The sequence below is a fragment of the Spermophilus citellus genome, assembly GCF_964194105.1.
Source record: "Spermophilus citellus genome assembly, chromosome: 17".
Lineage (NCBI taxonomy): Eukaryota > Metazoa > Chordata > Mammalia > Rodentia > Sciuridae > Spermophilus > Spermophilus citellus.
The window spans coordinates 41,792,066-41,817,056 of NC_138199.1; the positions used below are offsets into that span (position 1 = coordinate 41,792,066).

The 24,991-nt window shown below is 35.9% G+C and overlaps 2 protein-coding genes across 5 annotated transcripts in view; one reads left to right on the top strand and one right to left on the bottom strand.

The window, feature by feature from the left end:
* Positions 1–24,991, top strand: part of TRIM37 (tripartite motif containing 37) — a 246,306-nt gene that overhangs the window by 137,697 nt on the left and 83,618 nt on the right. For 3 of the 4 annotated variants that reach the window (XM_081270428.1, XM_081270433.1, XM_081270427.1), the window contains one exon: positions 15,417–15,706. The exons of the other annotated variant lie outside the window; for it this stretch is intronic. In XM_081270428.1, the coding sequence (XP_081126554.1) occupies positions 15,417–15,437 (21 nt within the window). In that variant the 3' untranslated portion in view covers positions 15,438–15,706. Of the gene's footprint in view, positions 1–15,416; positions 15,707–24,991 lie in introns of those variants that run through there. 4 annotated transcript variants of the gene reach the window in all.
* PPM1E (protein phosphatase, Mg2+/Mn2+ dependent 1E) overlaps positions 1–24,991 on the bottom strand; it is a 128,565-nt gene that overhangs the window by 7,528 nt on the left and 96,046 nt on the right. Inside the window, exons 2-5 of the mRNA XM_081270438.1 lie at positions 13,287–13,405; positions 6,200–6,399; positions 2,615–2,803; positions 124–267 (exon numbers count right to left, since the gene is read on the bottom strand). Of these exons, the coding sequence (XP_081126564.1) occupies positions 124–267; positions 2,615–2,803; positions 6,200–6,399; positions 13,287–13,405 (652 nt within the window). The remainder of the gene's footprint in view (positions 1–123; positions 268–2,614; positions 2,804–6,199; positions 6,400–13,286; positions 13,406–24,991) is intronic.

Consider the following 24,991-nt stretch of genomic DNA (forward strand, 5'->3'; position numbering starts at 1 on the left):
TTGTGGAAGATAGGCACAACTGCTGAGATTACTGGCAATAATTATAATAATTGAGTGAATCCTAATTAATAACTAGAAAACTGCCTCTATGACATGTGCTCCAAGAGAACAAACCATACGTACCTCTCTGTCTGGTTTGTGTGGTTTCATTAGTTCAACAGCTTGGCCCTTTCTCACAAGCATTACCTGGGAATCACCCACCCAGGCCACATGTAGCATGTTGCCTCTGATAAAAGTCACCACTCCTGTGGTCCCACATCTTAAGCTCTGAAAATAGTTTAGATAAAACTAGAGTCAATGAAAATAGACACCAAATTTTCATTGAGAAACAATTTATAATTGAACTATTCATTTGGAAGGTAGACTATTAGGCAGTTTCACAAATACATAGCAACTCATGTTTTTCCGTGCATTTTTATATGCATGTTTGTCTTATTAACCACATACACAAATCTACCTGATGTATAATATGCAAGATAGGGGGTGATTAATTCCATTTTAAATACAGATTTTTAAAAAAACTGTTTGGGTTATGTGACTTGTCCTGAGAGCAGGTAATTTTAGTACACAAAACAGAGGTGAAATTCTTTTTCCTTCCAGTACATTGCTAAATCCACTATATCAAGCCTTAAAGATTTCCATATTCTAGTCTCTGTTTCATTATTGACCTACTATATGTTCAGCTATACAAAGTCCCAAGATAAGGAGCCAAGAGATAGCATACATTCCCTGAAGTATTAAGGTGCTTATACCTTTGGGGGTAACATTGTTTTTAATGTGTCTACAATATTTTTAGGGGCCTTTGTTTTTGAAACATTGCATAAAGAGTAATAGCCTGGAATTTCACTGCAATATCTACAATTATACTTAAAACCCTCGATCCTAAGATACTAAAATGATATCTCCATTTGACATGAGTCACCACCAAATGAGCATGACTTTCTGTTACTAAGGACCTGGCCTAAATTAGAACCAATGCGTCAGGGGTGGTAAAGGGCTCCTTATATCCAATGAGAAAAACAACTTCCTTATATAGGGAAAGTTTGTTATAAATCCTCACCCACTGATAAAATATCTTCCCACACAGAATGTTCACCAACTCAGCCCTCTGGAACACATGATAAAGACACTTCAATGCATATGCCCTGGAATGAACAGGAGGCTGGGCTGCTTCACAGTAGGAATAGCTACTTTTTCCCAGCAGTTAGCAGCACATGGAAGCACAAGGAGAAAAGTGACTAGTGGGACAATTTATAAATTATTGGAGAGATCTATCGGTAAAACTGAGATGCTAGGACCATTGACAAATTAGGTAAACATGGTCAAAAAAAAGAGAGGGGAATAAATATGGCCATAATTTTTATAAGACAGAAGAAAAGGAATAGACTAGAGGATGAAAAAGACAAAGCAATTTGTTCAGAATGTTAAGAGCCAGCAGCTTCAAGAGAGGCAGAGCCGCACAGTGCCAGTCCTCAAGAGACTGGGAGGATATGAGGTTAACTGTTAACTGTTGTTTTTCCAGCTGCACATCTGTGTGTACACCCAAGCAGTTACTGTTGTTGGATTTTCATATAAATTAAAACTTGAGGGTGGGTATAAAAATACATAATATTTCTCTTGCTTAATACAAAGAGTTTTGAATTATTGATTCATGAATTCTGAGACCCACTATTGCTTTGCAGCATAACTGTAAGATTAAAGAAATGGATTAAATGATTACCCTGATCTCCCCACAAGAGTTAATGTTTAAGTCACGTGACAGGAGTGGTATTTTTGTGTAATTAGTTTAAAAAAATAGAAGGTAGTTGGCCCCCAGTTAGGAGTCCAATATAGAATACTATCCTTACGTGCCAGAATGATACTTAAAAGTTTTTACTTTTAGAGCTTAATACATTAGAGCCTCTGTATTTCATTCACAATAAAAAATAGATCTGATTAACCTTAGGACATGAGCCTGACTTTTCTTCCTGCTAAGATCAGATCAGATCAAGGATCATCTAAGGATTTATCCTCTTCAAAAAAATTTTCCAAGAGACACACAGCAAAACACTGCCTACACATTTAGATCCAAACGTACGGAAGTAATTCTAGTTTCTCTTTCTTTTTTAAAACCATTGTTTTATATTCACCATATCCAGATCTTCTCAGCAATAAAGCTCAGAGAGCTTTTTGGTCCTGATATGAACCTGACAGACGATAGGAAAGAAAGGAAAGATAAAACTCTCCTGCCAGGGGCTGGAGTTGTGGCTCAGTGGAAGAGTGCTTGCTTAGCATGGGTGAGGCACTGGGTTTGATTCTCAGCACCACATATAAATAAATAAAATAAAGGTCCATCGACAACTGAAAAAAATCGCTTGCCAAATCCAGCAATGAATGAATTCAGAAAATTATAGCTTGATTGTTTCTATAGGGTATGTCATTATACCCCACTAAACTATTCCTGAAGAGGGAATTAGATTCAGAACAACTGAATCCAGCACCGTGGGTCAAGAAGATATAGTTTAGATAATGTCTGCCCAGAAAGAGAAAAGTCCAAAATAGCCCTTTTAACCAAATAGAACAAGGTGAGTTCAGCTAGGACATTCATAGCTGGAATTCATGGGAAAGGGCATACCTCCCTAGCTGCCTTCTGCACAAACCGCTCATCAGTGACCCGGAAGGCCCGGCACAGAGCCTCAGCAGGATCATGGGGAAATACCTCTTGGCGTACTAAATTAACATGTAGGTGAATGGAAGCGTAAATGGCAGCATCTACTCCCCCATGGCCATCAAACACTGCAAAGTAAGCTTGTTCTTCCTGATCCTGTTGATAAACACAGAACAGTTAAGAATTATATACAGTGTGGTTCAAATGAATCAATCCCCAGGAAACATTGTTGCCCATCCTCCTTCTCTATGGCATTTGTCATTCAGATTTAAGGTTTTCCTTTTCTTATCATGCCTTTTCAACTGCTGAAATACCTGCAAAATTAGGACATCTGTGTTTACACACTGAGCACTGGAACACATCATGCCCAATTAGCTCAGGCTGAAGTGCCCTCTCTGTGAAAGTTGTTGTCTTGTACCATGGAAACCACCCACATACTTTGCTTCAAAATTGCTGTTACAAGTTGGTGAGGGGTGGAAGAGAGGGTATGAGGATGAATTGAGTACTTTTTTCAAAATGCCAGAGAACAATAGGAAATAATTGGCCTTCCAGCACAAGGCCAATTAATGTTCAGGTTGTTTAGAAAATATACACACAAGTTCTAAACTATAATGTCTCCTTTATAATCATTCATGGTCAGATCGAGTTTTCATAAATAGCTTAGTTAGTTAACCAAACTTGAACCACATCAGATGCCCAAATGCCCTGTGGAGCTGACATCTTTGCCTTGCCCCAAGAACTAAGATTTAGCTTCACATTTTCTCACAAAGTTCAACCGCCAGGGGAGGCTCTTCTAACCTTTTGCTTTGTCTTAACAAAGAAAGCCTCATCCTAGATTTACATTTTGACCACTAAGTAGTTTAATTATTCATCTTTGGGCTGGGGATGTGGCTCAAGCGGTAGCGAGCTCGCCTGGCATGCGTGCGGCCCGGGTTCGATCCTCAGCACCACATACCAACAAAGATGTTGTGTCCGCCGAGAACTAAAAAATAAATATTAAAAAAAAAAAATTCTCTCTCTCTCTCTCTCTCTCTCTACTCTCTCTAAAAAAAAAAATTAAAAAAAAATTATTCATCTTTAACTCAAGTGTTTAAATCTCAGATCTATCTGACTTAGGGGACCTATGATTCATTCAAATCTTACTGAGTCCTGAGCTCCCCTTTAGATTAACAATAAGTATGTTTTTTATTTGCAAGTCTGTTCATTTCTCTTTCATTAGGGTCTAGGACTCTTATAGGAATTCAGGGTCTGTCATTGATTTTTAAGCAAATCATAATTTTCCCACTTGTTTTCTCATGTTCGGTAGAGTTGAGTTTGAAAGAAATATTAAAACGGGGTATATCTGTGCTTTGAAAAAGTTCTTTTTTATAAAAGTACCAAATACGAAGGTCCATAAAGCAATCTATGTCTAAAACTCATTATGATTAGTTCATTCTGCAATTTAAACAACACCATATAGAAGGTCATTGAAGACTGACTAAACAATTGTCTTGAAAAACCATTTGTGTAGAATTTCTGTCTATAAAGCAATACTCATTTTTAAACAACTCAGTATGGCACTGGAAGAAATAAAAGGGAGCTGAGTGGATTTCTTTAGAAAGTAGTGTATACTTTTTTAGAAAACATTTATTGACATTTTCCTTATAAATATGATAATTTATGAAAATAAAGAAGTATGGGGGCTGTGGTTGTAGCTCAGTGGCAAAGCACTTGCCTAGTATGTGTGAGGCACTGGGTTCGATTCTCAGCACCACATATATATTTTTTATTTATATAAAGGAAGTATGAAAAACTATCACCTATAATCCTACCACATGATTTTAAATTCTTTTTTTTTTTTTTTATGGTGGTATTGGGGATCGAACCCAGGGCCTCACACATGCTAGACAAGAGCCATATCATTGAGCTTATACATATATTTTTTAAAAAATAAAATTAGGATCATAGTATACATAAAATTGTATGTACTTTTTGTCATTTATACAGCTTATGAGCATCGATACTATCATTTCTTTGAATGATTTAGGTTACTTCTAATTTTTTATTATTAACATATCAATCAAGAACTCAGGATGCAGCTAGCACATGCAATCCCCAGTACCACAAAAAAATACATGTCAAACAAAATATAAAGGTAAGGCTTGCCAGGTGCAGTGGCACATGCATGTAATCCCAGCGGCTCAGGAGGCTGAGACAGGAGGATCACAGCCAGCCTCATCAATGGTGAGGTGCTAAGCAACACAGCGAGACCCTGTTTGTAAATAAACTACAAATATAGGACTGGGGATGTGTCTCAGTGGCCGAGTGCCCAATTTTAATCCTGGTACCAAAAAAAAAAAAAAAAAAGGTAAGGCCTTTATGCATTTCTATTACCTTATAATTAAAAGTGAAATTATCCTATTTGTGAAAATTCATAAAATCCTAAATACTTGTTACCAAATAGCTCCCAAAGCTTGTTTCACAATTAAAAAGGTGTTCCTTTCTGAGTTAGGCCTTTGGGCTGTTTTAAATTTAGAGGCAAAATAAAAAACCAACCAAGTAAAAAAAAACTAGCAATAAGATGCTCAAATCAGAATATAATATTTAAGTTGATATAATGATAAAAACATTGTTTATCACCTCGGGTTTGGGTTAGGTTTGCATGAGCATGGAATTGGAAACAGATATCAGCTAATATCTTCATAAGCACCAATTACCAGCCAGTCATCACTGTCGATTAGACCTTGACAGTCACTAAAAGTTATTTAACTGCTGAAGGAAGGAAATACTGTGCTTTGTGTAAATCACTACATTGTATTTTTTAAGTTATGGACTTTAGTGAAGAGGAGAGGCAAGTGACAGGCAAAGGAAACAAACCTACCTCTGTTTGCATTAACATAATACATTCAATAGAAAAAGAGGAGGAAGTGATCAAGAAAATGGTTATTAAGCTGACAAGGCTCATATGGATCTTTGTCAGTCACAGAAATTCGTAAAATGTAATTCCAACTACTTTCCCATCTCAGAGACCAAGACTTAAAAAAAAAAAAAATCACACAAAATCAAAAAACTGTCTCAGTTTAAATTTACTCCGTATGTTTGTGTTGCATATGGTAACGTGTTATGGGAATTAAATAGTATTTGATTATATCGTAGAAATATTTTCCCTAAAAAAACAGCTTTATTAATGTATCGGTTTCATTTTTTACTTATATGTTTATAGAACAGCTCTAGAAGCTTACACAAAAAACTGGTAACTTTCCTTGCTTCATGGAGGGGAACTGGATAAGAGACAAGGATAGGAGAGATTTTATTTTCCCAATTTTGAATCATGTAAATCTATTCAAAATAGCAGTGATCCCAATTTTGAATGATTTGAACTTAATCAAAATAACAAATAGTTCCTTTTCTGTTATATAATGCAAGCACATTTATGCTACTTTGCAGTTTATCTTACTCTAACCTATAAGAGATACTATTAGAAATAAATTAATTCTTCTTTTCTAACAGGACCACCAAGGTGTTCCTTTTGTTATTTTTAAATGTCACTGACTCTCCAGAAGTACCCTTTACCTCTAAGTTGAAGAGCATATTAAAGTCAGGAATGCAGACATGTTTGTCCTCCATTTTCCTGCGCATGTTTTTGATGGCATGGATTGATGTTTCATAGTAAAGCTGGGGTCTCCTGCGGAGAGGGAAGTCTTTCACCCAGCTGCAGCAAATCTCATGTAGTTTGCTGAAGACAGAACGGGCCAATTTCACTGTCTCAATCTCTGTGAAAGAAACAGAAACCCCCAATAAAGAGCCTTGTAAAACTGCTTTTTACTTGCCTGCTTAGTAAAGACAGAAGTAGGTCACCTTAGTCAAGCTTCTTAATAGAAGAAATTCTTCCTTCTCAAGAAAAATGAAATGCTGCTTCTGAAAAGAGAAAATGACAGCCTGTCTAATAAAAAATCATCTGCCAACACTGCCACTAAAATATCCTTATGTCCTAAGGAGAAAATCTCCAGCCACGGCAGGGCCTATTATGAACTTGATTTCTCTCCCAGCCTGGGGAAATACTCTGGCTACTGTATTTACAGCACCCTTTTGGTTGACTGCTATGAGTATGACCTGGAGAAGCAAGTCTCTGAGGCTTAGAAGAATGACTAGTATGAACCCTGGTTATTGGAACGAGAAAGGCTTAGGAAAATAGCTTACAAACTACAGAATAGGAAGAATTCACCTTGAGTACCAATTTGTCTTTGTCCCTCTCCTTCTTCCAGACTTCTTTCCTTATGTACAGTCCCTTAAATTCTCTGGCCCCTGTAAATGATTATTTGGATCTGAATTATATATTTTTTGTTATTTCATATGTTTATTAGGATTTCAGGCAATAGTTTAATTCATTTAGCCAACAGGCTAAATTATGAGTTAAATGTTTTAGATTTCCCAAAGGGGAAAAAAAAGTACTTATATTCTGTCAGTGACAACCTGGATAGAAAAAAGGAGATAGCAATCAGAAGAGCAATACTAACAGGATTCTTCACCTTCGGTCTACTATTTCACCCTATCTCTCCACTACTTGACCCAGTGTAGGCTAGATAACTTTTACTTACTTATTGTAGTGCTTGGGGATGGAACCCTGGGACCCTTTACCACTGAGCTATATCCCCAGTTCTTTTTTTTTTTTTTTTGAGACAGGATCTCAACTAAGTTCTTCAGACTAGTCTTGAACTTGATCCTCTTGCCTCAGCCTTCTGAGTTCCTGGGATTACAGGTGTGTGCCACCACACCTGATATAGACTAGCTGACTTCTGAGACAGACTTGTATCCCTCAGTAGACTGTTGAATGCATAAACATTTTAACCACACTAAATGGTATACTAAAGAGATCATATCACATCATTTAACCATCCAGTCAAGTTGCAGCTATTGGAATAATCAAGAGGCAATTAGATTTTCTCAGGTCAGTATTTTAAAGTTCTCCTATATCTCAGGTTAAAAAAAAATTTTAATTATTTTACTTTACTAAATCAGATATAGCTTGACAGCCTGAAAAAATGTGTGCCAGATGGGCAGTGGCTACAGATGCCTTCAGCAATCCAGAACATAGATCCTGAAGAAAAAAGACGATATGTTCCCAACAGCCTGGGAACGTGGACTCCTGTCCTGCCCTTGCTTTAATCTGTGACTCTATTTACCTGTTTTTTTTAGGTAAAACTCTTTTTGAATTAACTATATTCAGAAAGCTGACCTCACAATGTTATTCTTTTTTTTTTTTCACTATTAACAGTACAGGGTGGCAAATCTTGTCTTAAGGCACTGTCCACCTAAACAGTTTTATATAACTGAAAATCAAGTGTACAACTAAAGGAGAAATAAAGTTCAAAGAGCAAATACAGGCCGAAGAATATGTACAAGAAGAAAACTGAAGCCAATAAATAACCCAATATTTTGATAGTTTAGAGCAATTCTTTTTTGTTATTGTTGTTTTAAGCACCAGCTTCCAGAGATTATATCTTCTTTTTTAATTTTTGTTTTTGCAGTTCTGAGGGTTAAACCCATAGCCTTGAAATGCTAGGCAAGTGCTCTACCATTGAGATACATTCCCAGTCCTAAATAATATTTCTTTCATCCAACAATGACCTACTTGTATCACTGTAACCCATCTGGTCCTGGCAGCAGGAAAGGTCCCCAATGCAGACCCTGAAGTGGATATGTCCTTATTTGACTCAGTCAGAACAGAAGATTACAAAATAAATGAATTCAGAAAGTTTGAGGGTAAATGGGATGCGGTAAAACAAATAACTGATACTAACAATTAGGACAGTTCCCAGATAATAATATAAACCATTGTATCATTCTTTGGTTTGTATATTACTTATTATATAAACATACACGGTCCATCCAATAAGGCAGCCAGTAGTTACATATGGCTATTTAAATTAAAATTAAATACAACTTAAAATTCAGGTTTTTGGTCACGATAGCCATATTGCTAAATAACTACATTGGCCAGTAGTTACCACACTGAACAATACGAGTAGGGAACATTTACATCATTGCTCTATCTGTTGAGTAGAACTGATAGGTTAATTTGGTGAAGGAAAGCAATACCAGTTTCCTGCAATATTCAGTAACCACTAGAGCTGTCTACTCCCTTTCCCAGTTGCTCATTTCCTTATGTTCCCATTATACTACACTATTATAATTCTTTTTTAAAAATTTTTTGTTAGTTGTAGATGGATGCAATACCTTTATTTTATTTATTTATGTGGTACTGAGAATCGAACCCCAGTGTCCCACTCATACAAGGCAAGCACGCTACCACGAAGCCAGAATCCCAGCCTCTATAATTATTCTTAACCACATTTTATAACAATAGATAACATTTATTGAGTATTCACTACATTCTATAGAACATTTCACAAACACGTAAAATCATTCTGATTTTGTTATTTTTGTTGTTGTTATTATTGTTTATGGAGTTGGGGATCAAACCCAGGGCCTTGCACATGCTAGGCAAGTGCTATGCACTCCTAGCCCAGGTAAAATCATTCTTAATCCCAGGTCACACTGTGTCTTTTGTCTTTGATTAGCCACAGTACAGTATCTACACAGAAGAGTATCATTAGATGTTACTTGAATAAATGAAGATGTAAGCTATTATATAAAATATTATATAATATTACATGATTCTTGATTTTCCATTCAGCTTCACTCATCTCTCCATCCACTTCTATAATGGTAAATAACCTTAAAATATGTTTTAATATCAGGAAGACTTATTTTCCTATTATTACTTTAGTTTCAAAAGATGTGACTTAGGCAGTTTGATCCCCATTGTCCCATGAACTACCTAATCATTTTGCCAAGTTTGGGCAGAAAACCTGTTGCCATTGTGTTTGGGATAACATTGAATTTATAGGTTAAGCTGGAAAAAACTAAAATCTTTCATATTGAGTCTTATTCAGGAATAGATTAATTGAATTATATATTTTTTTTTCTTCTTTTGGTAATGGAGATTGAACTCTGAGGTGCTTAATCACTGAGCCATATCCCCAATCCTTTTTATATTTTTATTTAGAGATAGGGTCTCACTCAGTTGCTTAGGGCCTAAGTTTCTGAGGCTGGCCTTGAACTTGTGATCCTCCTGTCTCAGCCTCCTGAGTCACTGGGATGACAGGCGTGTGCCACCCACTCTGCTCCTTGTTCATTAATTTAAATCTTCTTTATGTTGCTCAGCTTTTTTGTTGTTGATTCCCCCCACCACCTGATTTAACCCCAGGAGTGCTTAACCACTGGGCCACATCCCTATCCCTTTTTATTTTGAGGCAGGGTCTAAGTTGCTTAGGGCCTTGCTAAATTGCTGAAGCTAACCTAGAACTTGCAATCCTCTTGCCTCAAGCTCCCAAATCACTGGGATTATAGGCATGTGCCACCATATCCATCCATGTTGCTCAGTTTTGATACAGGTTCTTCCTATTTCTTTGTGTGAGTGTATGTGGTATTGGGGATCAAGCTCAGGGTTTTGTGTATGTTAGGCAAGAGTTCTAGCATTGAACCATACCCCCAAGCCCAAATTGTCCTTGAACTCTTAGATCTTCCTGCCTCAGTTTTCTGAGTAGCTGGAATTACAGGCATGTGCCACTTTGCCCAGGTTCATATTTCCTATCAGTTTATTTCTAGTTATTTTATCTATTTGCTATTTGACATCAGAACTTGCTCTAATTTATTACACATATGCACATGGATTGAAATAGCAAATGTTGCTCTTTTTCCTTCTTGGTCTCAATCCACGTGCATCCTATGGTAAAAGGTGATACAAGTCTAACCAACTAGAGAATCATGTTCCTCTGGCCACAGTGATTGGTTCAGGAATGGATAACTATCCAAGTTGGGCCAATTAGAGCAAATTCTGTGATTTATGTAAGAGCAATTGAGAAAAGCTACTATTGTTCTGTTCAACTTTAACTTGGGCAAATGAAGACATGTTGCTCCCATCAGTCATCTTGCTACCACATGGAGCCTGAAAATAAAATCAAAATGATAGAAAGTACAGCTTAGAGTTGGAGAAATACCAGCTTCTGTTGACATCATTTGAAGGTAACTGTGTAGTCCTTACTGTGGAACGTAGCCAATAAATTCTGCTTCGCTAAAGCTAATTTGAGTTGTGCTTCTGGCCACTTAACAACCAAAAAATTCCTAAGTGTACATTAACATAAATGCTACATTTTGGTTTGAGCCAAATTCTGTCCTATCATTGTGGGACATATGGTGGGTCCTCAATAATATCTACTGAATTAATTAATGGTCAATATACAAATATTTTAAGATATTTATTTGCATTACTAAGGCTGAGCCGTCATTTCCTCTTCTACTTTTGTCTAAGGTAGGTTTGGGTATTGTGTTATGCTACACAAATTTTTCTTCTTTGTGTAATTAGAATGTCCATTCTAAAAAGCATTGTAATACCTCTTTGGTCATTCCAAAATATTCACCGATTTGGTCAATCCCTATGTTTTTGTCCTTGACAGTGTCTCTTTTTCATTTTAAGTAAACTTTGTTCATTTATACTTTTCCAGTAAGTATTTAGGTTTTCATATATATTTATACAAACATCAAAATCCTCTTAAATTCCTCGATATTAGTGATAATTTTCCCTTGTGTTTTTAATTTTCAGTGGGATATTTCAAATTAGTTTCAGGTGGTCTGAACAAGGTTACATCTACAAAATAAAATTTGTACCAAGTCAGATATGCAAGTTTACTTAGCAGACATTCTGTTAGGTATGACATTAATATGAAAAGAACTTTAAGTTAAGGATTTTTTTTTTAAGTTTCTTTTGGAAACAGCTAAGACGAGGAACAAACTGGTACTTCATTGGGGACCTTCGGTATCTTTAAGCTAGTGACTGTGGTGGTGTGGGGGCTGGGATTGTGGCTCAGTGGTTGAGCGCTTGCCTAACACGTGCAAGGCCCTGGGTTCAATCCTCAGCACCATATAAAAATGGATAGATGAAACAAAGATATCGTTGTCCAGTTACAACTAAAAAATAAATGTTAAAAAGCTAGTGACCGCAGGCCTTATTCATTATGCTCATGTCCCACTCTGATGTATGAATTATCACAATAGTCCCTATAGCAATTCACACTGAGTAATTTGGATTAAACTGATTAAAGATTTGCCAATAGTTTAGAATTACAGTACAGTATGAATCACAGCAATAGAAGAAGACATTACTGAGTAATATCTTGGAAAAATACAAAATTAGAAAATAATATCTACCAAAAGAAAAACCCTTCATTTTACTTTCGCTATCTTCTGGGGTTCAGAAATTTCTTCAAAAATAGGCATATAGGGTAGGACTTCAATCTTGCAACATTAAGTGTTCTTCTGCAGGGAATGGTGGGTATCAGTACATAAATAATTGCCACATGAAACGGAAAAATAAAATAAAAAGGGGGTGTGAAAAAGTGAAAATCGTCCAATGTAGCAGTCCACCCCCTCACAGCTGTAAATTATTCATCAGTCGCTAATGTCATTGTACTGAGCTGGAGCTGAGTCAGCCATCATGCTGGCTTCAGTGAAGCAGAATTTTTAATCTCTCTTATCTTTCCATGTACAAGGCTCTGTGCTTTAGGCATCAGTACCAGAGGAAAGACCGATGCTTTGTAGCAGGAATCCTATCCAGCTTGACTCTGGAACAGTTTGGTTCCAGGTAAATCAATTACTCTCACTAAAAACAAGCAGAGTAATTCCTTCCTTGACAACTTTCTGTAAAAAAAAAAAAAAAAAAAAAAAATCTAGAAAGATAAAGAGCAGGAATGTTTATTTTTGTATCTGCCTCACATTCTCTGGAATCTAGCCATTCCAATTCAAATTAATAATATACTTCATTCCTTATTTATAACAAATATTTATAACAGAACAAACAGCATGAACTAGTAAAAATTCCTTAAAATTGGGGGAGTTGTGTGCTGGAGACATAGCTCAATAGTGGAGCACATGCTTGACATGGGAAAGGTCCTGGGTTCAATCCCCAGCATCAAAAAACAGAGGTGGCTTAGAGTAATAGTTCTCTAATTTTTACAAAAATCTTTTCTTTCAATCCTGTCAAATGTATAGGCCTAATACATTAACAAATATGCATTAAGAAATTGAGGCTAATACTATTCCTGGAAAAAAAGACTGTTGACCCATACAATTAAACTACACGTTACATGCCTGTCATTAAGAGCTGGATTCACTGATAGACATAAAGTATAACTAATGAGAAGTTTTGTTACAACTCATTTCTTAAATTTTTATATCTGATTTTTAACTTAGATTTTAAATTTAAATTTTTTAAATGGGTTTTGTTCAAACTCGCACCTCATCCACTTATTGTTGTGTATTCATATTTCTCACTACTTTTTCCATTTATCTACATATTTTTATGACAATCTCCTGTTGTTATAGTTACCTTCCATATACTACTACACTTTTTCAAAATACATTTGTGTTTTCTCTCTTCTTTTCTCTTTTTATTGATTTATTTGATAAAAATTTTTGCATTTTTTTCTCTATAATCAACTAGTGGGTAAATGTAATTAGATTTAGTATTTTGCAGATATATTCTGTGGACCATTACACATGATTTTAGGATTTTTAAACAAATAATGTACAAAGTACTTACCCACACTCCCTTCTGTGCCATCCGTTTCCTTTGGGATATAATGTGCAGAAAGATCACTTTGAAGCACTTCATCTGATGTGGCTCTGGCTAACGCAGCAGCCAAAAATGAAGGGCAATTACTGAAAGAGAAAAATAAAGGCAATTTTCAGTAAAAATTAGGAAATCATACATTGAACATTAATAATTATATTAGTAATAACACCTCAAAATTATACCTTTAAACAATATTCAAGTACTTATTTTTGTGCTATTGGAGACTGAACCTAGGGACACTCTACCACTGAACTATAACCCTAACCCTTTTTATTTTTCATTTTGAGATAGGGTCTCACACCAAGTTGTCCATACTGGCCTTGACCTTGCAGTCCTCTTGCCTCAGTCTCCCAAGTACTGAGATTACAGGTGATAAGCCACCACACTCAGTCTTACAAATATTTATTGAGGATGTATTGTGTGGTTAAAAACTCTACTAGGCACTTGGTGTATAACACAGAGATGGCACCTAACCTACTAGGATTTACAATCCAGCTAAGGAGATGATAAAGAACAAATAGGATACAATTAAAATGCAGGAAAAGTTTTATAAAGGAAACAATATAGTGACAGAATAATAAAGGGGGTAGTACCTATGTAGGATGGTCAGTAATGCCATTCCTTCGAAAGATGAAGACTCAGTTATGTGAGAGTGGTAAGTCAGGAGAAAATATTTTAGGCAGAGGGAATAGTATGTGTATAGACCTTTAGGAAAACTTGGAACTAAAAAAAACTCAGAAGGAGATCAAGGAACCGAAAGAAACTCAGAGGAAATGAAGCATGGTGGTTAAGTACCAAAGCAGAGAATAAAGTTACAGGCTAGGCAAAGGCCAGTTTTGGAGGCTCTCTAGACCATGGTATAGGATTTAGATTTTACTCAAAGTGTAGTGATAATTCACAGATTTTGAGCAAGAAAACGCCTTAGTCACACACGAATTCAAATATTACTTTGGTTGCTGTGTCAAAGAAAATTAGAAGGAAACAAGAATGAATAAGTGTGATTGATAAGAATACAGTTACAAACCAGGTGAGAAAGGGAAATGAATTTACTTTAGAGAAAGATAATATAGAATCTGTTGATTATTAATGTAAGAGGAGAAAGGAAAAGAGAAAAGAATTAAAACTTAAGAACTAGATTTTTATCTGAGCAACTAAATGAATGGTATGATCATCTACAAAGAAAGGAAACTAGGAAAATACCAGATTTGTGGAGGAAGTGGGATAAAGTGGAGGAAGTGGGGTGAAGTAGATAGCAAGAGTTCATTTTAACATGTTTATTTGGAAATATCTGAGATAACTTAGTAAAGACATAAAATGGTTAATTGGACATTCTAGTATGGTGTTCAGAAATGTTAGTAAGTTTGGAAGTCACAAACATATGGATGGTATTGAAAGCAATGGAAACACAATGGATCACATAGAGAAAATGTAAAAAGACAACTGTTTTGGATCAGTGACTTCTATGTGCCTCCTGGTTTCCTCCTTTGGGATAAGAAGATTATCCTATGTTTTAACATTATATAAGGGGTAATGGGGTGGGGGCTGTATTTGCCTCTTTAGTTCATTGGTTCTTTTTCATCTGAAAACCTAAGAGTGCAAAGAAGAAACCATACCCAAAGAATCTCTACCTGCACCTAGGTCTTACCTCAGTGAGATCCTGAAGCTCAGCCTGAGCATGATGCCAGTCATGGGATTAGACTTCAGGAGACCTTAGGGGAGAGGTGGAGTATATTTAACATATGAGAAGAATGTGAACTATGTGGCCAAAAAAGACTTGGCAAATTGTTTTTCTAAAAGAGGTCGCAACAATGTCAATGGTCCCAGGATTTTTTGTCCTGTGGTTGTGGAGCTCTAACCCAGGACCTCACAGGCTAGTCAAGTACTCTGCCACTGAACTGCATCCCCAGCCCTCATGCTATTACAGAACCTTGACATTTCCCATAAAGAGGTGGAATCTGTTTCCCTCTCTTTACATGGAGTTAAGACTTGATGACTACTATGATTTTAAAATGTGGCAAAAGTGATGCTTTGTAACTTCTGAATTTTGGTCAGAAAGGCCACATGGCCCCAGGCTTCTTTCTTCCTCTTTCCCTCTAGATGCTTGCTCTTGGAACCTAGCCACCATGTTGTGAGGAAGCCCAAACCAGCATACATGGAGAAACCACACAAACAGACTTATGTGGATATGAACTGAGGGCCCCCGCAGCTACAGTCATCAGCTGCTTGACATGTAAGTGTACAGGCCTTCAAGTAATATCAGTCCTCAGCCTAAGTCTTTCAGCTGATGCTCCAACCATCATGGATCAGAGTAGGCCAACTCTGTTTTGCCCAGTCTGTAACTCCTGACTGAAAGAAACTGTCATAAAATAAATTATTGCTTTATACCACTAAGTTTTGTGATAATTTGTTACATAAAGTAATTGAAAACCCAATATTTAAAAGCTTGGTAGAAGGGGCTGAAGTTGTGGCTCAGTGGTGGAGTGCTTGCCTAGCATGAGTAAGGCACTGGGTTTAATTCTCAGCACTACATGTAAATAAATAAAATAAAAGTCCATGGACAACTAAAAATATTAAATTAAAAAAAAAAAGCTTGGTTGAAGATTGAAAAGAAACAGCAAGAGAACAAAGAGAGTAGAATATTTGAAGTGGGGAGTAGTCAACAGTTCTGCTAAGAGGTCCAATTCATAAGTGAAAAAATGAATACTGAATCTAATAACATGTAAATCATCATCAACTTGAATGTCAAAACAATTCAATGAGGAAAGAACCATCTTTGGTGCTTGGAATAACTGGGTATACATATGCAAAAGAATCAAGTTGGACCCTTTCCTTTTACCATATTAAAAAGTTAACTCAAAACACATCATATGTGCACTGGGAACATAGCTTAATGGTAGAGCTCTTGCTTAACATGTGCAAGTTCTGGGTCTGATCCCCAGAACCGGGGGGGAGGGTGAAAAAGACAAGTAATAACAAGTGTTGGTGACTCTGGGGGCAACTGGAACACTCATATATCCCTAAGTGTGAATGTAAAATTATGTAGTTTTTAAAAATTTAAACATTATACCATATGGCCCAACAATTCCATGGGATTAACTTAAGGAGACCTTACAGAGAAGGTGAGTATACATACTTGAGAAATAAAAGCATACTTCATTTAAAAAACATGTGCATGAATATACATAACAGTATTATTCATAATAGCTGAAAAGCATAAGTAACCAAGTGCACCACCACCTCAGCTGCAGCCAGTGATTTTTTTTAAAAAACTGATGTTGGATAAATGAAATGCAGTATAGTCATACAATAGAATATTATTCATCCATGAAAAGGAATGGAGCACTTATATGATGTCTTTCCAATATATGGATGAAAACTGAAAACATTGTGAGAAAAGCTATATATTGTAGAAAAATCTAAAGAAATAGTAGCAATAGCTTAGGGCTGGTAGGCAGGAGTGAGGGAGAGCAAGCATGGGGACTTACTACTACTTACTACTACTGCATGAGGTATTTCTTTCAAGAGTGGTGAACATTTTCTAAAACAGATTACAATGATGACTGAACAACTATGAATATATTGAAATCATGGAATTGTACACTTGTATGGGGGGCGGGCAGTATAGGCGATTAAACCAAGGGGAACTTAGCCATATCCCCAGCCCTTTTATTTTTTATTTTGAGACAGGGTCTTGCTAAGTTGGCCTTGAACTTTTGATACCCCAAGTCACTGGGATTATAGGCATGTGTCATTGTGCCCAGCTGAATTTACACTTTGGATTACTCATGTTTTTTTTGTTTTGTTTTGTTTTTATTTTTAGTACTGGGGATTGCACACAGGAGTACTCTGCCACCAAGCCACACACTCCTAGCCTTTTTATTTTTGAATAGGATCTCACTATGTTGTCTAGCCTGGCCTCATACTTGCAATCCTCCTGCCTCAGCCTCCCAAGTCATTAGGATTACAGGCTATTATGCCTGGCTCACTGGTGCTTTTTATAAAAATCGTTGGCTTAAACTGGAGTTGGTGCTGCGTGCCTGTAATCCCAGCAATTTGGGAGGCTTCAGCAGGAGGATTGAAAGTTCAAGGCCAGCCTCAGCAACTTGGTGAGATCCTGTCTCAAAATAACAAGGGCTAGGGATGTAGCTCAGTGGTAAAGCCCACCTGGATTCAATCCCCAGCACTCTTTCCTGCCCCCAGATCCATTGGCTTTGTCAAAAAAAAAAAAAAAAAAAAAAAAAGTTCACTGAATAGGAGAGGTGAAAATCAAACTAGAATGAATTGAATTGTGGTAGGACGTAAGGAGGTTTGGCAGAGAGGGGAAATGATATATGGGGTAGTAACTGATAAAGAACATGTAAGACAGGGAAAGGTTGTTGCTCTTGTTGTTTTAACACAGTGTAGAGTCTGACTATGTATGAAATTAAATGATCCAAAAGAGAAAAACTGAGAGTCAGGTGTGATGGCACACACCTGTAATGCCAGCATCTCAGGAGGCTGAGCAGGAGGATCCTAATTTCAAGGCCAGCCTGCATAACTTAGTGAGACTGTTTCAAAAATGAAATGAATAAGTAAAATGTCTAGGGTAAAGCACCATTGGGTTTAATCCCCAGTAACCACCCCCCAAAAGTAACAAACATACTCAAAAAGAGAAAAGTGATAATGCGGGAAAGAAGGGATGATCAAATGAGCAAACTTCTTGAAAAGGCAAGAAGGAATGAGATTCAATCTATATATGAAAATATTGTCCTTTGACAGGATGAGGCACATTTCCTTTGTTGGAAAAAGAGGGAAGAAAATCAATACAGATGCAGATAGGTTTCTAGATTTGTCAGCAGGAAAAGGAGGTACTAATCTAATGTTTGATTCAAAAAAATACTTACTGGGACTTGTTTTGTGGCAGGCACTGTTCTACTGCTCAGAATATATATCAACAAAAGAACCCTTCTCAATGAAGAATGTGGCTAAATTCATTCTCAACATTTTCATGCATCAAAATTATCTGCAGGGCTTGTTAAAACACAGATTGCTGGGCCCTATCCACAAAGTCTCTGACTCAGTAGGCAATAGGACCTGATAATTTTCATTTCTAACAAGTTTCTAGGTGATATTCATGCTGCTGGTCTGAGAGCCATACTTTGAGGACCATTAGGTTAGGTTATCAACCAAGTGGTGGATTTCTAGAAAGCGTGTGGAAGAAGAGAAGAGATTAAGAGGAAGTAGACATGAAATAGTCTAATTAGAGCAGTAGACTATCTGTGCTAAGAAATTGTTGGGATTTGGAATAATTTTTAAACAAATCAGTTTTTCTTTTTTCTTTTTTTTTTTTTTGGTACTGGGGATTGAACCAAGGGGCGCTTGACCACTGAGCCACATCCCCAGCCCCTTTTGTATTTTATTTAGAGACAGGGTCTCACTGAGTTGCTTAGGGCCTCACTAAGTTGCTGAAGCTAGTTTTGAATTTGCAATCCTCCTGCCTCAACCTCCTGAGCCACTGGGATTACAGATACGCCACTGCACTGGGCATGGCATAAATCAGTTTTTCTGACAGTATGATTTTTTCTCTGTTCCCATGCCGGGTAGTATCTATTTTAAGGATATGGTTAGAATGTTGGACCATGAACTCTAAATTGAAAATGAAAGAACAGGACTTGAGTTGTAAATCACTGTGGTCTAAATGTAATTAAAGAATTGTAGGTGGGAGTACTTGGGCACAAAATCTAGGGCAGAATGTTTAGTCTGTAAACAAGAAGATTATGAACAACATTTTGGAGCTAGTGCCATTTTTTATAACAGGTCTAGGTGAGACCAATGCAGTTAGTGATTCAAAAACAATAAAATGACAATACTTACATTCCAAGTCCTGGGGCAGCGGGGGATAGAAAATTCAATCACCAGTAATTCTTTTTCTTTTTTCTTTTTCTGTTTTTAGTTTTTATTTTGAGACAGGGTCTCACTAAGTTGCCCTCCTGCCTCAGCCTCCCAAGTAGCTGGAATTATAGGTGCCACTATGCCTAACCTCATCAGTATTTTTTAAATTAAGAGGTTATGATCCTTAGTAAATAATGAAATCAATGCATGAATTGTGACAATGTGTATGTGAGTGTGTATGTGTGTCTAGCATTTTTTTTAAAGGAAGTAGAATAAGGTGAATGAGATAAGGCTAGCTAGGTATTGCTCCAGATGTGGGGGTAAGTATATATTCTGAATCCTAATTATGATGGAAACAATTATGAAACAAACTGATGAAATCTCTTTAAAATCCAAATGGTTTACAAACAGTGTAACCAGTTTTCTTTTTATGCTAAGTTAAATGAATTTTTCTTGGAGTCAAAATTTTCCTTCACAGACCTAAGTTCTTCATGAGCATTGCTCAACTTAATCTTTCTGTGATGCTTTTACTCCCATTGATAGGTGAACTATCTGGGACATGCCCAAAGTGAACTTTTAGTTTATAGTTAGGACATTTAATTGGTTCTTTTGTTTTTAATTTTATATTAACAAATGATCTGATAACATTTATTGTAATCTTTGTTCCCTTAAGTTCCCAAAGAAAATGATACCTTTTGTATAATTAAGCTATCTGGATATAGGTTCACCAAAGGTAAGAATATGAAAAACTTTAGAGAATAAGGCAAGAACCATTAGTCTCATTAATATGTCATTTGCAGTACATTTTTAGTCACAGTTAATGTAATTTTTTACTTTTTGTCAGACAGAATGAAAATATTTTCAGTAAAATAGGGAGGAGGATTAGATGACTAATAGCTAGATATAAAACATCAAGTTAGACACTTCACCCACATCAGCAATTCCTACATGTCAAAAAACTAGTTAGTGAGAATAATTTCTCATAGTTTTGACTCTGAATTGAAAATTATTTCTGAAAAATCAGAATTTCAAATATATTTTTAAAACACAGTCACATCAGAGAATATTTGATACACCTCAAATAAAAGCTTATCACTAATGTTTGCCACTTTAAGAGAATTAACCAGGAATGACTAATACAGCAAACTGCTTTCTTTAAAAACTTTTCTTAAAATCCTTGAAAGATCCTTATACTGGAGGTTTTAAAGTTTGGCAAAAATAATAAGCATAAGAGAGGGCCAAAAACATGGCAGTGGGAGAACTAGAACTAGGCTTACAAATGTTACTGTATTGCAAATACTACTGATGTTCATTTAGTATGATTAATTTTTTTTTCACTTTTGCAGTGTGTTCTTTGGGTAGACTGATATCCTAAATTCACATTAATTTTGTTAGGACTCTTAAATATAGTCCAAGAATAATGCTTTGCTTTTTTTACATACCAACAGATATTTTTAAGTGCTTTCCCCTTTCTTACCTCTAGTGATTCACATCTTATGAATAAAAGGAAATGTTTTCATACAAATCAGTTTGTTACTTTGTTTCAAAGTACAGATTTTACATATTCATAGATTAAAATAAAAATCATTATCCATTCTGTCTCTAAATCATACACAAGCTATACACATACATATCTTTTGAACAATGTTGAAAACTCATTAAGGGTCCCATAAGTTTAAACACTTAAGTAAAATATTAAAGTTTATTGAAGCTACTTATATTAATGAATGTATGAGTGCATATTTGAATTCTGTGTGTACTAACTTTCTCAATGTTGTATACTATAAATCAGAAATCTAGGCTCTAATAAATCATCATAAACTGAACTCAGTAAACAAGGAATGGCAGAAATATCCTTCAGACAGACAGACAAATACCACAAAACCAGGATTCAAGAATGATCTCATTGCTCTTTCCTGCAGCTCACATTGGCTGACATCTTTATCCTCCAAATATTTATCTGGGTAGGTCAGTCTTGCTGTTTTAATTCTATTTCAAAAATAGTGTCTTGGAATATAGTTCAGTGGTAGAATGCATGCTTAATATATATAAGGCCCTGGGTTGGATCCCTAGCACCCAAAAATGAAAAAACTAGCTAAAGCCCAAAATGTATGTAATGAAAGATTTAGAATTATACACTGCATCCTAATGACCATCACCAACGTTTATACAATTATATTAATTTGTTTCAGTATCTGGAGCAGTATTTAAGGAGACAGATATTAAATCATTGTGAGAATTACCCAAATAATTATCAGAATTAAGGCTAGGGTGTATGTAGCTCAGGAGTAGAATGTGTGCTTATGTGTGAAACCCTGGGCTCAATTCCCAGCACTAAAAACAACTCAGAATTATTGGATTGGAATACAGAAGCAAAGTTTTAGTACTGAAGATGTTCATTCCTTATAGTCTAGATGAATATTGATGTCTTTAGGTTTCACAGTAGGACCAAATCATAGGAGAAACGTTAGTATTTTCTTCTCCTATAGTACTTGCTAGAGTTAATTATTATATCTGGATCCTTGATACATATAGATACAAAACACTATTACATATACATAGATATCTCAGGTACTCAGAAATTAACTTGTACAGTAACTTCTCCATGTTCCTATAAAGATTAAAAAACAAAGGGCTGAGGGATTTGAGCTCAAGACTACAATAAATAAATAAACAAACAAATAAAGATCATTATTAACTTTGGAGTCTGAACACATACAGTTAGTTACATACTGAGAGAGACCTAAAAATTTTGGAAAATTAAGAAAATGAATAAAGCCAGGTGCAATGGCCCACAGCAACTCTGGAGGCTAAGGCAGGAGGATCCCAAGATTAAGGCTGGAATGGACAACTTAGTGGGACCCTGTCTTAAAATAAATAGTCTGGGTTCTGGAGATGTAATTCAGTGGTAGAGTACCCTAAGTTCAATTCCCACTACAAAAAAGAAAAAGAAAAAGGAAAAAACAATTGGAATAAAATAACTCTATAAAGTCTATACCAGGTCTAAAATTCTTTTATAATTCTCTACCAAATAAGGGTTCTTTTCCTGCTATTTTTTATTGGTGCATTTTAATTATACATAATGGTGGGATTCAATGCCAAATAAGGTTTTTAATTTCAAAGATGGGAAAAAGGCAGATGAAAGTATAGACTAACCAGGCAATGACACAGACCTGTAGTCCCAGCTACTTGTGAAACTGAGACAAAAGGATCTCTTAAGACCAGGAGCTCAAGACCAGCCTGGGTAACATTCTGAGATGCTGATTGAAAATAAAATAAATGCACACACAAAACATACTTCAGATCCAAACACGTGTTTTCACATACTTCAGTAGAAAGGAAACAGTATTATTTCTGTAAGTAATATAGGAGTAATCTACCTTTACATCAGATATATTGGCAGGGGGTGCCCTAGGGACTGAACCCACACATGTGAGGCAGGTGCTCTACCACTGAGCCACATTCCCAGCCCCCTGTACTATATGTTTTCTTAAAACCTGAATGAAATTTATGTTGATAAATGTAATCAATCTTTTAAGTGAATCCATTAGAGAAGAATGCTTCAATCCCCTGCTGGGATCAAACCCAGGGCTTCATTCATGAGAGGCAAGCATTTACCACTAAGCCTTACCCCCAGCCCACATTTATTTTTTTAAAAAAAAAAGACATGACTACACCATTAAGTTAAAATAAAATAATATTGTTACTCACTGGTTATGAAACTTTGTTAAGCAAGAGTACTATTTCCTACCTCTTATAAGCATTTATTTACAATAGCTCATTATTTCATCTCTACTGTACAGGCTGGCATCAGTCCAATCAATTAATATTTTCCATTAGAGAAAAGGAAAGGAGTCAAATTATAATTTATTATGAACACTGGCTCTCTTTCAGCACTGTATGTTATTATCTTTTTATAAAACAGGAACCACAAGAGATAAATCAATTATTATGGCATAAAAACATTTAATTTGTATTCATTCTCAAATACCATGGGTGGATAAATTCTGTTAGATGGACAGGATGGTATTTTTTTTAGATGGACAGGATGGTATTTTTTTTTAAAAAAAGGGTAGTATTTTGATAGATCTTTCTTGATAGGTTTCTTTAGGTTATTTTCTAAGTGGACTCATAAATCTCTTTCATATGCATAATAAAACAATGTGCAAGGAAAGACAGGAGAATGAATCTAACATAATTTTCCTAAGTACATATATGAAAATACCTATGTGAACCCCACCATGGTGTGCACCCACAAGAATGGGGTCCTGCTTAGAATAAGATTTATTCCATGCATAATTGTATCATAATGGAGTCAACTGTCATGTGTAACTAAAAAGAACCAATACAAAATTGCAAAATATAATAAAACAATGTACATTTTAAGACTGAAAACTGGATTCTTGTTATAAGCCAAGCCAGGAAGCATTTTCATCACAATGCCAAACCTACACAAATCACTAAAGACATTATTAGATAAATTAGAGGTTTAAAAGCACATCCTTCCTGACACTGGGATGTGGGCGGCTGCACAGCACCCACAGCTGTGTCTCAGCAGTCTTGGCATAGCATTGCTAAGGTAATAAAAATTCCTGAAGGTGGGAAGTTTCCATCAATTAACTTTGAAAGAGACTCATCTGGAGCAGCTTCATCTCAACCCACATATGAGAATGATGCTATCTACTCAGTATGTCCTTGCTAGGATGATAGCACTTAAATGTTGAATATTTGATTATCCTCCCTCCACCACATTAAACTAAAAATAAAGAAAACAAATTCCCCACCTGACTTAGTATTCTTTTCCTTAGTGGACTAAATGGAGTTAAAATCAGGGCTGATTTTTTTTCCTCTTTAAGCTGTTTTCATTCTTTGTAGAACAGCCTCTTTGTAGAGCTCCAGGAATGCCACCTGGAGCCAACTGATTGTAATGCCCACACATCACAGGTTCTTTTTATTAGCTTTTCTAAATCTAAATAATGCCTTCTAAATGACTAGTTGCTACAGTTCAGGGTTTGGGGTTCTCAGCAGAAATTTCATTCTCTCCTGCTGCTGTCAGCATAACCTTAGGAAGCTTTTTTGGGGGGTGGGCGGGTACAGGGAACTGAACCCAGGGACACTCTACCCAGCCTTTTTAAAAATTGTATTATTTTATTTTGAGACAGGTTCTTGACTAAACTGCCCAGGCAAATTCTGTTCTGAAATAGTAAACCCTGCATTAATCCTATGGATTCTATATTTACACCAGGTCTTTTACTATATTTTCCTTAGCATTTGGTTAGCAGGAATGTATATTCTACTAATTTCTTAAGAATATATCAAAGAAATCACATTTGCTGAGTTCTTTCATGTTTAAAAACCTCTACTGCCTTTTTACCTTAATTACAGTTTGGTTAGATATAAATTTTCTTGGAAACATTTTCTGTCCTCAAGGACTTGATAGATTTTGTTTTACTGACTTCTGGCACTGGACTTATTCTGAGGAGAATTCTGAAGTTAATCTGAATTTTTCTCCCCTTCATATCTTTTGCAATTTTCCAATAACATTACTAGGTTGTACCTTGAGATAACTGTTCTACATAAAATTTTCTGGTTCATGATGTAGCCACTCAATCTACAGATTCAGGTCTGCCTTTGTTTCTGAATAGTTTTCTTGAGAAATATCTTTGAGTATTATATTCTATGGAGTTTTATTCTTCAAGAATAATTATTCTGCTTCATCCATATTCCACATCTAACATTGGTCCTCTAGACCTTTTAAACACTTAGTTAATTTCAATTTCATTTTACTTATTTTTTTTTGT